Raw genomic sequence first — 15,930 nt, forward strand, 5'->3', positions numbered from 1 at the left:
GTCTGGGGTTCGAGTCCCGCTTGGGGTGCCTTGTGACGGACTGGCGTCCCGTCCTGGGTGTGTCCCCTCCCCCTCTGGCCTTACGCCCTGTGTTGCCGGGTAGGCTCCGGTTCCCCGCGACCCCGTATGGAACGAGCGGTTCCGAAAATGTGTGTGTGTGTGTGTGTGTGTGTGTGTGTGTGTGTGTGTGTGTGTGTATTTTGACCGTTTTTGAGAAGTCAGTTCTGTGGTGATCAGTTGTTGTTCCTGGTATTGCCTGTAGATGGCAGTAGTGTATGGTAGGTACAAGAAGGATACCTTGTGATACTTACATAAGTTGTCAGGACATGGTGTTGAGTCTGATAGGAGTGAAATACAGGGCAATCTTTGATATGCCAAGCCCAGTGGATAAGAAAGGTGTGCTAAGGCTAATGGGAACAGTGAACTTCACTGGTAAATTCATTCCAAATCTCTCAGCAAAAACAGCAAAACTCAGGGAACTGCAGAATCACAAAAACAAGTTCAGATGGACAAGTAAACATGAGGAAGAATGGAAAATGCTCAAGTCAGCTTTGACAACAGCAACAGTTTTCACATACTTTGATGCATCCAAGGAGATTAAAGTCTCCACCGATGCATCAAAAGATGGGCTAGGCGCAGTCTTACTCCAAGCAGATGCTCAAGGCTGGAAACCGGTAGCCTATGCCTCCAGAACAATGTCGCAGTCTGAAAGCAGATATGCTCAGATTGTAAAAGAGTGCCTGGGACTTCTGTTTGGATTTGAGAGATTTCATGACTACATATATGGCTTACCATCATTCACTGCGGAAACAGATCACAAGCTTTTAACTGCAATCATTCGAAAGAATCTGAATGAAATGTCTCCACGCATACAACGTCTAATGATAAGACTGCACTGATATGAGTTTGAATTAGTGTACACTCCAAGGAAGTACATTGTCCTAGCTGATGCACGCTCTCGTGAACAATGAATGGGTCAAAGGCTCATGTCCACAATTCTACAATATTAGAGCCGAACTCAGTATGGCAAATGGTCTTCTGCTGAGACAAAACAGAATTGTAATTCCACAAGTGCAGAGAAAAGAAATGCTTTGTAGGATACATGAAGGACATCTTGGAATGGAGAAATGCAAAAGAAGATCTAGGGATTCAGTCTATTGGCCCGGACTGACTGCTGACATTGAGTAAATGGTCAGGACATGTTAAATTTGTCTGAAGCATCAAAACAAGCAGGCAAGACAGCCCATGATCACAACAGACTTACCTGAATAGCAATGGCAGAAAGTGGGCACTGATCTATTCAATATAAAAGAGAAGGATTACCTGTTGGTCGGGGAACGCGCTGGGCTGGGCTGGGATGGACCGGGTCCTGCTCTTTGGTGAGTCTGGGGTTCAAGTCCCGCTTGGGGTGCCTTGTGACGGACTGTTGTCCCTTCAGCCTTTTGCCCTGTGTTGCTGGGTCTCTGGCTCCTCGCGACCCCATACAGGACAAGCGATTTCAGATGGTGTGTGTACCTGTTGGTACTGGTCTATTTTTCCAGTTACTCAGAAATAACCTTGTCGTCCAATTCCTAAAGTTCATGTGTTATATAGCACATCAAATCCATTTTTTCCAGGCATGGCATTCCGCATGTTGTAATGAGTGACAATGGGCCTTGTTACAATTCAAGAGTTCCAGGACTTTGCCACTCCCTATGATTTCCAGCATGGGTGGTGCAGTGGGTTTGACCAGGTCCTGCTTTCCAGTGCGTCTGGGGTTTGAGTCCTCCTTGGGGTGCCTTGTGTCAGACTGGTGTCCTGTCCTGGGTATGTCCTCTCCCCCCTCCAGCCTTATGCCCTGTGTTGCTGGGATAGGCTCCGGCTCTCTGTGACCCCACATGGAACAAGTGTTTTCAGGCGGTGTGTGTGTATGATTTCTAGCATTTGACTTCAAGTCCACAATATCCTCACTCCAATGGGAAGGCAGAAAAAGGAGTGCACATTGTGAAGCAATTGCTCAAGAAGGCATCAGAGAGCAAATCAGATCCATATTTAGCTCTTCTGAGTTATCGAGCGTCACCTCTGGATGGCTCACAAAATAACAACAACACTTCCTTACAGAACTGACACAAAACAAGACATGATAAAAATACTGTAATGAAACAAAAAGCTCTACAAAAGAGACAGAAGGTAAACCATGACAAACGTACCAAAAGACTGAAACCATTATCAAAAGATGACATTGTGAGATTTGGAGATTCAAACCACTGGGACAAGAAAGCTGTTGTTCTGGAAGAAGTGAGTCCGAGATCATACATAGTCAGAGCAGAAAATGGACATGTCTCCAGGAGAAATCACAGAAGTCTTCTCAAGACACAAGAAACAAACCAGATAATGAATGCTCAAAAGAGAGAAGAGGTTCAAGCCTCACCTCAAGAAAAGTACCATTGAGCACACAGACTTCTTTGCCCATCCTACCTCACACACACACACACACCATCTGAAACCGCTTGTCCCATACGGGGTCGCGGGGAGCCGGAGCCTAACCTGGCAACACAGGGTGAAGGGCTGGCACACACCCAGGACGGGACGCCAATCTGTTGCAAGGCACCCCAAGCGGGACTTGAATCCCAGACCCACCAAAGAGCAGGACCTGGTCCAACCCACTGCACCCCCCTCCATCCCACCTGACAATGGTCATTCTGGAGAGACAACTGGGTGGCATGGTGGCACAGCGAGTAGTGCTGCTGTCTCACAGGGCATGGATGGTGTGAGAAAATGTGGGTTCAATCCCTGCTCAGTCTCTGTGTGGAGCTTGCATGCTCTCCCTGTGTCTGCATGGGTGTGCTCTGGTTTCCTCCCACAGTCTAAAGACATGCTGTTCATACTCTCCCATAGTGTGTGAGTGCCACAGAGAGTATGTTTCACTGATGTATGGCTGAGTAATCCATTGTAAGTAGTGTATCTTGTGGTGTAAGTCACCCTGGTGAATAAGGTGTGTGGGCTAGTAACACATAGTATCCATTGTAAGTTGCTTTGGAGAAAAGCATCTGCTAAGTGAATAAATGATCCTCCTGTACTAAGAAGATCATTATGTACTATAAAGAAATGTGACAGACTTGATCTGTAGATGCTCATCTCCTGTGGAATTTGAGAAGAATAAAGAAAATGCATGGTTCTGAAATTTCCAAGTTTAAGTTACAACAGTATTTGTTTTCGTTGTTGCATTCATTGCTGTTGCCATAGTTTTGTCTAATCCAAAATAAATCAGTATTTTTAAAGGAGATGTAATCATCAGTTGTTGTTCCTGGTATTGCCTGTAAATGGCAGTAGTGTATGGTAGATACAAAAAGCGATACCTCAGGAGTACGGAGACAGATTTAGCCTTACTGAAACACGATGTTTAAAAAAAAACAGCGTGGATATTAAAGAGGCTACACGCCAGTTAACAGGAATCACTCTCAGCGTGTTTATTGAGTAAACACAACAAGTTCTAGGTCCATTTATTTTTTCTTACTGCTTCAGTAACATTTCCAATCTGTTCATTTTTTAGAATATAATTTGTGCAGCTTCCGGACGGGAGTCCGACATGGATGCGCCTTGCTACGTGACGTCCGACGGATGAAAAGCAAATGACCCCGCGTGCAGTGTATTTATAAGTGCACAGTGCAAACTACACAACTACTCCCTAAAAATTAGACCGGCACGATGGGTTCCAGACCGATCCCGTCTTTCTCATACTTCTCTTATGGCTCCGGAAGAACACAGTATTAACGAGTAAAGGTGAAACAATGAACGCGGGTCAAAGAGACACATCAAAACTGCAAACTGAAACGTGCATCTATGAGTAGGACTTGAACACGGAGGCGTGACGAAATACTGGACTGGAACACTGGACCGGAACACTGGACCAGGACGGCAGAAGAGGCAGGAGTAGACAGACGGGCACTCGGGACTGGAACATAAACACCTATGGAACAATCTATGGAAACAGGGAACTACTGATCGGTAAGAGAACACGATCGAAACCACTGTTTAAGAATTTGCAACCTGCCCTCCGCCGCTTGCTCCTTTTATACCTAAGCAACTCTCAGATTGTGAACAGGGGCATCGGTCTGGGCTAGCAGCACTGAGTGGCGCCTCCTGTGGCCCGTAGGGGTATTATCCCTGTGGGTCGTGACTATTGGTGTAATAAATCATATAGTCACTTTTCTTGTTGAATTAAGACAAGGAAATGTATTTATTGGATTCTGGCGGTAGCACTAAGGCCTTGCATGTTCAAGGTTACAGACTTGAACATGTGTATTTTCTCTGAAGAATTTTTTCCTATAATTTTTCCAATAATATTTGTATTGATGATCTCCTCTGATGCTTTCTTCCTACAAATGAAACTTTTTTTTTTTTTATTCACTTATCTGACATCTTTCTGAAAAGCATTGTGCACTTGTTCAGTTTGTATTATATGTCACAATTATTTAAACATATTTGCAGCTGTGTAATTTTTAGCAACTTTGTGTAAGTACCTTGCTTAAGAGTGGTATAGAGCAGAGAAACCCAGCTCCAAATTGCAGGACACTCTAACCACTACAGTACTTACTAACAATATATTAAATCATGAGTAGTTTTAATTTTTACTACTACAGTCCAGGGGGGTGCGGTGGCGCAGTGGATTGGACTGGGTCCTGCTCTCCAGTGGGTCTGGGGTTCAAGTCCTGCTTGAGGTGCCTTGCAATGGACTGGTGTCCTGTCCTGGGTGTGTCCCCTCCCCTCCAGCCTTATGCCCTGTGTTGCTGGGTTTGGCTCCGGTTCCTCACAACCCCGTATGGGACAAGCAGTTTCAGATGGTGTGTGTTCGTGTACTACATTCACAGTTCTATAGAACTTAGGCCGTGAATAAATGAAGAGGTTTATACATAATTTAGCTTTTATTGATTTTTTTTAAAATTGATTGTAAATTAGAATCTGCTTACTTCAAATGAAAGGTGGAACAAAGTTCATTTATAGACTCCTCCTTCTACTGCTGCCACCTTCCTCACTGTACACACACACACACACACACACACACACATTTTCAGAACCGCTTGTCCCATATGGGGTCGCGGGGAACCGGAGCCTACCCAGCAACACAGGGCGTAAGGCCAGAGGGGGAGGGGACACACCCAGGACGGGACGCCCGTCCGTCGCAAGGCACCCCAAGCAGGACTCGAACCCCAGACCCACCAGAGAGCAGGACTGTGGTCCAACCCACTGCACCACTGCACCACTGCACCCCCCATCCTCACTGTGCAATTATTAACAAAAAACTAAATGTAATAGTACTGTTGACAGTATTAGAATTTTACAGGTTTTAAAGGTTGTTAGAAACCCTTTATAATTGTCCTAATTGTGATCTAAGTGCCCTATACACTCAGTGTGTGGTGATGAATACACACACACACATTTTCAGAACCGCTTGTCCCTCACGGGGTCACGGGAAACCGGAGCCTACCCGGCAACACAGGGCATAAGGCCGGAGGGGGAAGGGGACACACCCAGGACGGGACGCCAGTCCGTCGCAAGGCACCCCAAGCGGGACTCGAACCCCAGACCCACCAAAGAGCAGGACTGCGGTCCAACCCACTGCGCCACCGCATCCCCCTGCGTGATGAATACATGTATTACTAATTCATTTATTATGTTATAATGTCAGATTTATATACAATGCTGCTTAAAATTGTTTCCCCATTTATACTGTGAGTTTTTCTTTTTTTTTGTTACTGAGGCCAGTCAGGAGGAGAAACTTTCTCAGTGTTACTGTGGGAGGAGCAGGTTTTAAACCCATCTCCTTGGAATGAAAGGCAAAGCTTTACCTGTTGTGTTCCCGGCTACTAATTTATTTCTCAGCCTCGAATGGCATGGCTCTTCTAGTAAAGGCCTCCATGCTGAGCAATGATCTGTGGCTGTAATGCTTATTCCATCTTTCCTGGCTCGCTGTCTTTCTTCTGCTATTCCTGATCACTATGTTCTTTGAAGGAGGGGCAATGTGTGAACCCCAAGGAGAACACAGATTAGATTTAGTTGGCCAGTGACCTGAAGTGCTCAGTAGCCTGGTGTTTGCAGTAACATCAGATGGAAGAGAGTGAGAACAGCAGCAGTAGAGCAAGACAGTAAAGAGAGAGCAAGAAGGGGAAGAAATTGAGAAATTCAGGCATGGAACATCTGAGACTCAGCACTGGGGCAGACAAATGAGACAATAACAGGGTGTCGTGCTGCACGTTGTCAGAGCACTCGCCTGCTACGACTCATAGCACCCCACACAAACAATGGGCTGTGCTCCACAGGGGGTGTCTCACAGCAAGCGAAATGAGAGCCCTGGTACTAGCTCCCACTTTCGCAGTTCCTCCTTTTATACGGTTCCTCTTACTTCTATAGCGAAGAACTGCGAGAGGAATTAAAAACAGCAGCAACGTACAGAGGATAACAGAAAGAGGGAGAAATTGTGCTCCCCCCTTCACATCCCACACACATACGCCAACACACACACGCACGCACACACCCCTCCTAATCCTGTTTGGAAGGGAGCCGCCACTGTAATGGAGGAGAGCGTGGCTCAGCGGGTTGTGTGGAATATAGCACTGCTACACATCAGCTGTACTTCAGAATGATGGGAAAATGTGCCAGGAAGGATGAGCACTACAGCCCAGGGGACAGGTAGGTCACACAGGCTGATTGTACTGCTTCTGTGTCATTACCATGCAAGTATTTGCTTTTTTCCTGTGAGAAACAATGCACTGCAGGAACTTTGGGCCCAGGGATTTGCATAAAATCAAAGATTTTTTTAAACTCTGAAAAGTAGAGTGAGGAAGAGCACATTTATTCCCTGTAATTGGAGGAGACACTTGCTTTTGTGTGAGCACACACCTCCTAGCTCACAATTCCAGCAAAAAGAACGTCAAAGCCCTTCGATTTCTGAAATAACAGCAAGACAAACAAAGGGTTTTAAATTGCTTTCACCGTTAAGTGGACCTGCTGTGTTTACTGAGAAACAGTGGTTGTTTAGTCCCCCCCCAAGCATCATGCCAATTAATGCATCCTGTTTCTCAAGTGTTTATCTGAATATGAACAGGAATGTCTGCAACATGTATTAGGCCAGGAGTTCAGAAGGGGTGTGTTTCTACTGATCATAGTGACTCATCTTTGTAGGATCAGAGCATCTTATCACAAAATAGCTTTCCATTTTCATAATTAAGAGCATTGTATTGTGATAAGAAGGCCGTTTAATTCAATTTTTTTCTGTAAATCTAACCATTTCAACACAATCAGTAAAAGCTAACCTCATATTCAGAACTAAGTGATTTGTCAGTTAAACCTGTTCAACATTTTCCAGCATCTGACCACTTTCCTTACATTACACTATTGTCATAAATGCTTCTCATATAAGCAATTTCCAATAATGATTAACTAGGATTTATCTTGAGTGGGGGATGCGGTGGTGCAGCAGGCTTGGCCAGGTCCTGCTCTCTGGCAGGTCTGGGGTTCAAGTCCCGCTTGGGATGCCTTGTGGCAGACTGGTGTCCTGTCCTGGGTGTGTCCCCTCCCTCCCTTACGCCCTGTGTTGCTTGGTTAGGCTCCAGTTCACTGCAACCCTGCTCGGGACAAACAGTCTCAGACAGTGTGTGTTTGTGTTTGTGTGTGTGTGTGTGTGTGTGTGTGTGTGTGTGTGTGTGTGTGTGTGGGGTATTTATTTTACAGCTTTGTCAAAGGCAACCCTAAATACATTGCTAGATACACTGCACTAAACTCATTCACCCATTTTTACAAAGTAAAATACACTTGCTTGCTCTCTGAAATGTTAAAGGAAATTTAGAGTCACCAATTGACCTGAAACACATATCTTTGGACTGTGTGAGGAAATCTCCTATGTCTATCTATGGTTTACGGTATTGTAGCAGCTCTCCAGTTAATTTTTACTATGCTTAACCGTTCTGTCTTCCTACACTGTTTCCAGGGTTTCAAGTAATCCTTCTTACTCAGCTTTCTTCAGAAAGGCATACGCTTGGTTCCTGTGTTACAAACTTTTCAGTAACATATTTTCAGAACTGCAAACATTTTCCAGATTATTTGTTAATTACATCTTCTTCCCTCACTCATTTTTCTTCCTCATTCATTCCTTTTTTTTTGCTGAGTGACCTGTGTTTCTGTGCCTGGCTATTATCTGGAAGTAAAACATACCAAAACAAAATAGAAAGGTAAAATCACATCTGTTTAGAGTCCTTTCATAGCTTGAGTCTGGTGTTTGTGAGTATCCATGAGCAGTAATAAGATTAGGAATGCTGTACATGTTTTTGGGAAGGATAATCAACAATCAGCATTAAACAAATGTGTGGAGACTATTTTTGTTTCAAGTCATTTTAAGTTGGTGTTTTGAAGTTAATTTATAATATGGTCTGCCCAATGTGATATTATTGCAAACACCATTTTGCTGAACACTTATACTACTTGTGAAACTAAGTACTTGTGTAACTGCAAATAAACAAAATTATGAAATCACAGAACGAAAAGGTACTGTGCCAAAATGAAATCTGGGTTCAAGTGCATTTGAAAGAGGTGGCGTTACCCTAATCACATTTATTAATTTAGCTAAGTTTTCTCCAAAACAACTTACAAGATTAATCTACCTTCAGTTATTTTACCCATTAATACAACAGGGTATTTTTACTGGAGCAATTTTTTTAGGCTAAGTACCTTGCTCATAGGTACTACAACCAAAGGTGGAGATCAAGCCTGCAAACTTTAAGGCCAAAGCCAGCAGCTCTAACTGCTACACTACCAGCTGTCTCTTTATGAGGGATTGTACAGTTTTGAGGATGAGAGAAGGCCAGTGCATCATTCTGGGGAGAGTGCTGAAAAGCAATGTGTTTTAGAATTTTGACCCCTAGTAGGGTGAACAGTCATATCACCTGAGGTGGAGAAATGTTGCATTTTTGATGGGATGTTGGATTACATCAGATTTTGATTTTCCCCCGACATTCACCTTGGCTTTCACTGGAGTCAAGTCTGTGGAAAGAGATGGCAAAAGAATACATGAGAACACTGTGGAAGACATCCTGCACAGTGTTGTTCTTAGCCTGCTAGAAACATTTGATGACGGAGGTCAAATGGAAACTGTATGTTTTTCTGGCTCTCCTCTAATTTTTAAACATTGTGTTTTATGGCAACAGAAGTGGCTCTGAGTGGATTTAAGTTTTGTTTTGTTTATTGCACTATTCTCTCTAAACTGTTCATTTATAATTTATCATGCAATAATTCTAGGAGGGCAGCAATTTCTGAAATGCTGGTCGTTTCATATCCGAAGTCACTCAGAACACACATCTTGTTATTCTTATAGTAATACTAAACCCATGTGACTTAATAAGTACAGGGAAAGCTGTATGCATGAATGGCAAAGCCTACTTAATAATGTGGCCAGTGAATAAGTGTGTGCCTGTATATCTGCTATCATTATTTACATTTACTTTAATTTATTTAGCAGATGCTTCTCTGCAAAGCGACTTCCAATGAACACTATGTAGTGGTATCAGCCCACACACTGGGTGGTGCAAGAGAACACTATGTAGTGGTATCAGCCTACAGCGGCTGGGTGGTGCGAGAGAACATGGGTTCGATCCCCGCTCAGTCTGTGTGGAGTTTGCATGTTCTCCCCATGTCTGTGTGGGTTTCCTCCGGGTGCTCCGGTTTCCTCCCACAGTCCAAAGACATGCTGTTCAGATTCCCCCGTTCTAAAGCATGTTCAAACCCAGGCGCTGTGAGACATCAGCGCTAGAAATTATTTAATTTGGATTTCTTCTCATGGGGGACGTGGTGACGCAGCGCGTTTGGCTGGGGCCTGCCCTCTGCTGGGTCTGGGATTCGAGTCCCGCTTGGGGTGCCTTGTGATGGACTGACATCCTGTCTTGGGTGAATCCCCTCTCCCTCCAGCCTTGCGCCCTGTGTTGCCGGGTTAGGCTCCGGCTCGCTCAGGCCAAGCGGTTTCAGAGTGTGTGTGTGTGTGTGTGTGTGTGTGTGTGTGTGTGTGTGTGTGTGTGTGATTTCTTCTCAAGATATTTGCTTCCCAATTTCTCTTATTATCATTAAGAGCTATTTTTACTACTTCAACCCTGATGTTTCCTCATGCTCTCTAACTGCCATGACTTCATTCTATTTATCTGTGCTTGGCTCACCACCAACCTTAAAACAATCACAGAATATGTTGCAGAATTCACAACCTCCGTCAAGTAACAAAAATTGCCAGCATGGAACCTCCATATAGAGAAAAAACAGTCACTGGTGTCTCAGCAGTATCCCTCATCATGGTGGGATCTGGAACAAGCAACAATCACAAGTGCGGGCTCACTGGTTTTATTGTCAGGGTTAGGCACAAGAAGGATCTTGAGACAGTCAGAGGTCAGGCGATCAGCAAATGTTAGTCAAGGGGAGAGGCAGTACTCGTCATCCAAAGACAGGCCAAAGAACAGAACCAAGAAAGACAGACAGGAAGTAATGACGGGAACGTGCTGTGGTTGCTCATCGGGGAGGTTCCGTGAAAAGGTGCTTCTGGGGCATCCTTTTATGCGGTTTTTCCCGGGGCAGCTGCAGGTGTCGCTGGTTGGCTGGAGGGCGTGACATGTTCTACCTGCAGTATGATCACTTTACACCAATCGGTCAAAATATTAAAACCACTGAAAAAAGTGGTAAAGTGAATACCATTGAGCAGGGGCGCGGTGGCGCAGTGGGTTGGACCACAGTCCTGCTCTCTAGTGGGTCTGGGGTTCGAGTCCCGCTTGGGGTGCCTTGTGATGGACTGGCGTCCCGTCCTGGGTGTGTCCCCTCCCCCTCCGGCCTTACGCCCTGTGTTGCCGGGTAGGCTCCGGTTCCCCTGCGACCCTGTATGGGACAAGCGGTTATGAAAATGTGTGTGTGTGTGTGTGTGTGTGAATACCATTGATTATCTCGGTACAATGGCACCTGTCAAGGGGTGGGGTATATTAGACAGCAAGTGAACAGTCAGTTCTTGAATTTGATGTGTTGGAAGCAGGAAAAATGGGCAAGCGTAAGGATCTGAGCGACTTTGACAAGGGCCAAACTGCAATGGCTAGACAACTGGGTCAGAGTATCTCCAAAATAGCAGGTCTTGTTCTTGTTCCCGGGGTGCAGTGGTTAGTACCCACCAAAAGTGGTCCAGGAATGGACAACTGGTGAACCGGCAACAAGGTCATGGACGCACAATACTCGTTGATGCGCATGGGGAGCGAAGGCTAGCCCGTCTGTTCCAATCTAACAGAAGAGCTACTGTAGCACAAATTGCTGAGAACCTTAATGCTGGCCATGATAGAAAGGTGTCAGCATGCGTGTGTCATTTATCTGGGGAAGAGATGCCAGTAGGATGCACTATGGAAAGAAGGCAAGCCAGTGGAGGCAATGTGATGCTATGGCCAGTGTTCTGCTGGGAAACCTTGGGTCCTGGCAATCATGTGGATGTTACTTTGACACATATCACCTACCTAAAGATTGTTGCAGACCAAGTACACCCCTTCATGGCAATGATATTCCCTGATGGCAGTGGCCTCTTTCAGCAGGATAATGCACCCTGCCACACTGTAAACATTGTTAAAAAGTTCAAGGTTTTGACCTGGCTTCCAAATTCTCCACATCTCAGTCCAATTGAGCATCTGTAGGATGTGTTGGAAAAACAAGCCCAATCCATAAAGCCCCCACCTCGCAACTTACAAGACTTAAAGGATCTGCTGCTAACATCTTGGTGCTAGATGCCACAGGACACCTTTACAGTCTTGTGGAGTCCATGTCTTGATAGGTCAGAGCTGTTTTGGTGGCAAGACGGGGACCTACACAAGATTAGCCAGGTGGTTTTAATATTTTGGGTGATTGGTGTAAGTAGCAAAGGTAAAAGCTTCATTAAGTGCTGTGAGAACAAGGCAATGGGATATTATATTCTGTGCTTTACCAACAAACCACACAAAAAGATGAAGCAGAACCACCACATTAATTAAATGCCAGCTGATGGGCAATTAGGTCAAAATGCCCTCAGCAATTCAGGGAGAGCAAAGAATTTTTTCCAGCTGCTGTAGACTTTCACATGGCAGTATTAAAGTTTCTTGGAAGTCATCTTGCTGATGCTGACATTGTGGAAGAAATTCATCATAACTCAAAGGACCCAAGATAGGAGAAAGCATCTTATTTTATTTTGCCTCAGCTGGAGTGAGAGTCCCTGGCCCATGTGTCAGAGTCTAGGGAGTCTCTCCAAGCATCCAATACACACATATTATGTAGTTCCAAAAGCACAGGTTACATACATGATAACATTTCTCTTGGTTTTCTTTCTGCATTATCAACACATGCTTAGCTTGTGTATGCTTCTAATTTATTTACTTATCTACTATGTTTCCTGTAGGCAAAAATAAGTTATACGCATCATATAGCAAGCACCATATATCCCTTCTGCTTGCCTCTCAACCTGCCACCATTTTTTATTTTCTTGTTTTTCAGTGTCAGCCAGCCTTTCCAGTTGGGGGTGCAGTTTTGGTACCTTTACATTTATTCATTTAGCAGACACTTTTCTCCAAAGCAACTTCCAATGAACTGTATGTAGTGTTACCAGCCCCTACCTTATTCACCAAGGTGACTTACACTGCTAGTACTGTATACTAGTTACAATCAATCACTCATCCATACATCAGTGTAACACACTCTCTCCGTTACACACACTGTGGATGAACCTGACCTGCTTGTCTTTGGATTGTGGGAGGAAATCAGAGCACTCGCAGGAAACCCATGCAGATATAGGAAGAACATGCAAACGCCACACAGACTGAGCAGAGGTCGAACCCACGGCCACTCACAACACCCACACGCTGTGAGACACCAGCACTACTCACTGTGCCACTGTGCCCACCCATACATTCTGCTTCTCATACAATGGGCTTTCTGCAGCAGTTACAGAACACATCAGTTGTACGTTTAATGCATACATCATTTCTACTCCATTTTCTTATTTTTCTTTCACAACAAGCAGGAAAAGGAAATCCAAAGATACAAAGGCCAGGCTACAATCTGAATGTGCAAGTATGATCTAAGGGAAGCTCAGCGTAGCTAAGAATTAAGTACGTTTAACATCAACGTTTTTGGTATTAGTGTATTAAAATGGGCTGGCATCAAAGAGAAGAGCATAACATTCATTATGCTGGACATGAAAAAGAAAAATTGGAGTTGCCATCACTATCTAAAATTATATGGCCAACAGTGTCTGGATACATCGCAATGGCTGAGAGAGAAATGTTGCTTCATGAGCTGCATTTCAACATTTCAGCATTTCATAACAATTAACCAGTTTTATGCACCATCAGCTGATGCAGATGAAGCTGGCATTGTAGTTGACTGCTCTTAAAAGCAAAACGTATTCCTAGTGTTTGGAGAGTTGAATGCCAAATTTGGTAGAGGAAAAGAACAAGGAACTGCTATATCCCATAAACTTGGCACCAAAATGAGGCAATAGCAAAACTAATGAAAAGCTCTTGCAATTCCAGCAACCTCTTTGTGTAACATTAAATTTGAACAGCCCATACACTGTACAGCTGTGTATTGCCAAATAGAGCACATCAAAACCACACTAAAAAGATAGAAACCAAATTATCCACATTTTTGAGTATAAGTTTAAAGTCAAAGGTAGGACCTACAGCAAACTGTGGGACTGGTCACATTTAAATTTTTGACCTTTGAATCAACCTAAAAATTAAGTCATGCTGTTTACAAAATATTACACTTAAGACTCTCAAGAAGTAATCGTTTTAAAACAAAAAGCCTTGCTGACAGAGGACTAGAGGAACTTTGGACCTCAGAAATAAATAAGATCAACAGTAAAAGTGAACTGAAATTATGGATGGTGAAAGTCTATGAAAAATCTAAAAGGGTTTGAAGTCAAAGTTACAAAACACACTGAGGGGAAGATAAGTTAAAACCCAGAAGAATAAAGGAAGAAGTGAACAAAGTTTCAATCAGCTGTGAGACGTGACAAATAGTTTTATTACAACATCTACAAAATAACTAAAGATGAAAACATGTGGAGGAAGGGAAGTCTTCTGGAAGGTTTCACAGATTAAGAAGTACAACCTTGTATTGGAAGGTTCACAGATACAAACTGACTGATAATTAGTAAAACAGAGAGTATCAAAGGAGACTGAAAAATACACAGAAGATTTGTACAGCAGAGATTTCAGCATCCAAAGCACATTAGGTGACATTAGTTATGAATGAGAACCTTTAATGCCAGGGACTGAAATAAGATTACCACTGATGTATGGATGAGTGACCCATTGTAAGTAGTGTATCTAACAGTGTAAGTCACCTTGGTGAATAAGGTGTGTGGGCTGGTAACACTACATAGAGTTCATTGGAAGTTGCTTTATAGAAAAGCATCTGCTAAATAAATAAATGTAAATGATGTCATTGCTTAGAGCAAAGGTCATGAAAGACTATTAACAAAAGTTTTTTTTTGTGTAAAAGAGGAAGAATCAATCAAAGCACTTTTCAGTTTCTTACAATAAAAATCTGGAAAAACATGGTGGTCAGTAGACTGGGAAGATTTGTGCATATTGCCTCACATATACCCCTGCCTTACCTAAAAAGGAATAATGAAACCAACTGCCTATCTAGACTATCAGCTAGGAGATTTAAGGCAATGAGTCAAAAAGACTGAGAAATACTTAGAGGATCAGCAGGGTTGTGCAGAAGCAGGAGAGATCCCTAAAATGTGCCTTGGTGTATAAAATGTGGATTATTTTATTTACATGCTTGTTTTTAGATTTTGTGCCCATTTTCTGTTTCTCTACTTCTTAAGGACATAAAGACATTTTTTGTCATCAGCATACTATACAACTGCCTAGTTTACCAGGTAGTAAAAAGCAAGCAAAAACACCTTTGCATTATTTGTGATACATACATATAATAGATCTTCTTTTCAAAAAATCGAATGTTCGACCTTTCTGTTGCATCCCATAGACTTACACTTGTTTGCATATTGCTGGTGCTTCACTATTCTGACAATCAATTCCGCCTCAGAATAAGGAAATTTAATTTTTTTCCCTTAATTGTGTATAGATGTGTTTCTCACTTGTTTGCCACTTGAATTCATGTAATGTGGATGCTGCTGCAACTGCATGGAGTAATTATGAAGTATTTCTGAAGGAAAAAAAGCTTGGTATCAGTATGTGTGACACCGATGCATTGGGCAGCAGCAGAGTCGACCTAGATGTGGGATCCCTATGGATGCCTCTCGCCGGCCTGCAACCTCTGGAAGGTGGACGACCCCTGGGACACAGTGCTGGCTGATCCAGATGGTCCTTGTGGAAGTCGGATATAAGCGATGGATCGAGGATGTCCCCTGTAGACACCCAGCTGTGCTCCTCTGGCCCATACTCTTCCCAGTCAATCAGGTAGTAAAGCCTCCCATGCCGTGCTTAGAGCCCAGGAGGGAGTGAATAGTGTAAGTCAGAGTCCCGTCCACCTCCACAGGAGTAGGCCCCCCAGTTCCTCAAGTGGCCTGGAGAAGCGAGGTCTTGTAGGGCTTGAGCAAGGACATGTAGAATGTGGGAATATGCGAAGATGAGGGGGTATTTGTAACCTGTATGACACTGGAGTGAGGGCAGGGTGCCAAGGAAACAAGGGGAGTTGGTATCCTCATACACACTGAAACGGAGACAGTCCTGTGAACAAATGAGAGAGAATTATGAGTGTACTCCGCCCAAGGCAAGAATCTCGACCATTGGTTTTGTGGCCCCCAGTCAGAGACGATGTCCTCATGGAGACCACACCATCGGAACACATGGTAGAACAGGTGTTCTACAGTGTCTAGGGCTGTATGGTATTCGGCAAGTGGCAGGGCTTGGAGAAATGGTCGATGACCACCAGGACAAGTGTTAC

At 43.9% G+C, this 15,930-nt stretch overlaps 1 protein-coding gene across 1 annotated transcript in view; it reads left to right on the forward strand.

The window, feature by feature from the left end:
* The first annotated feature begins 6,549 nt into the window (after positions 1–6,549).
* LOC108942600 (leucine-rich repeat and immunoglobulin-like domain-containing nogo receptor-interacting protein 2) overlaps positions 6,550–15,930 on the forward strand; it is a 58,024-nt gene continuing 48,643 nt past the window's right edge. Inside the window, exon 1 of the mRNA XM_018766038.2 lies at positions 6,550–6,669. Coding sequence (XP_018621554.2) covers positions 6,620–6,669 — 50 coding nt within the window. The 5' untranslated portion in view covers positions 6,550–6,619. The remainder of the gene's footprint in view (positions 6,670–15,930) is intronic.

The sequence above is a fragment of the Scleropages formosus genome, chromosome 8 (genome assembly GCF_900964775.1).
Source record: "Scleropages formosus chromosome 8, fSclFor1.1, whole genome shotgun sequence".
Lineage (NCBI taxonomy): Eukaryota > Metazoa > Chordata > Actinopteri > Osteoglossiformes > Osteoglossidae > Scleropages > Scleropages formosus.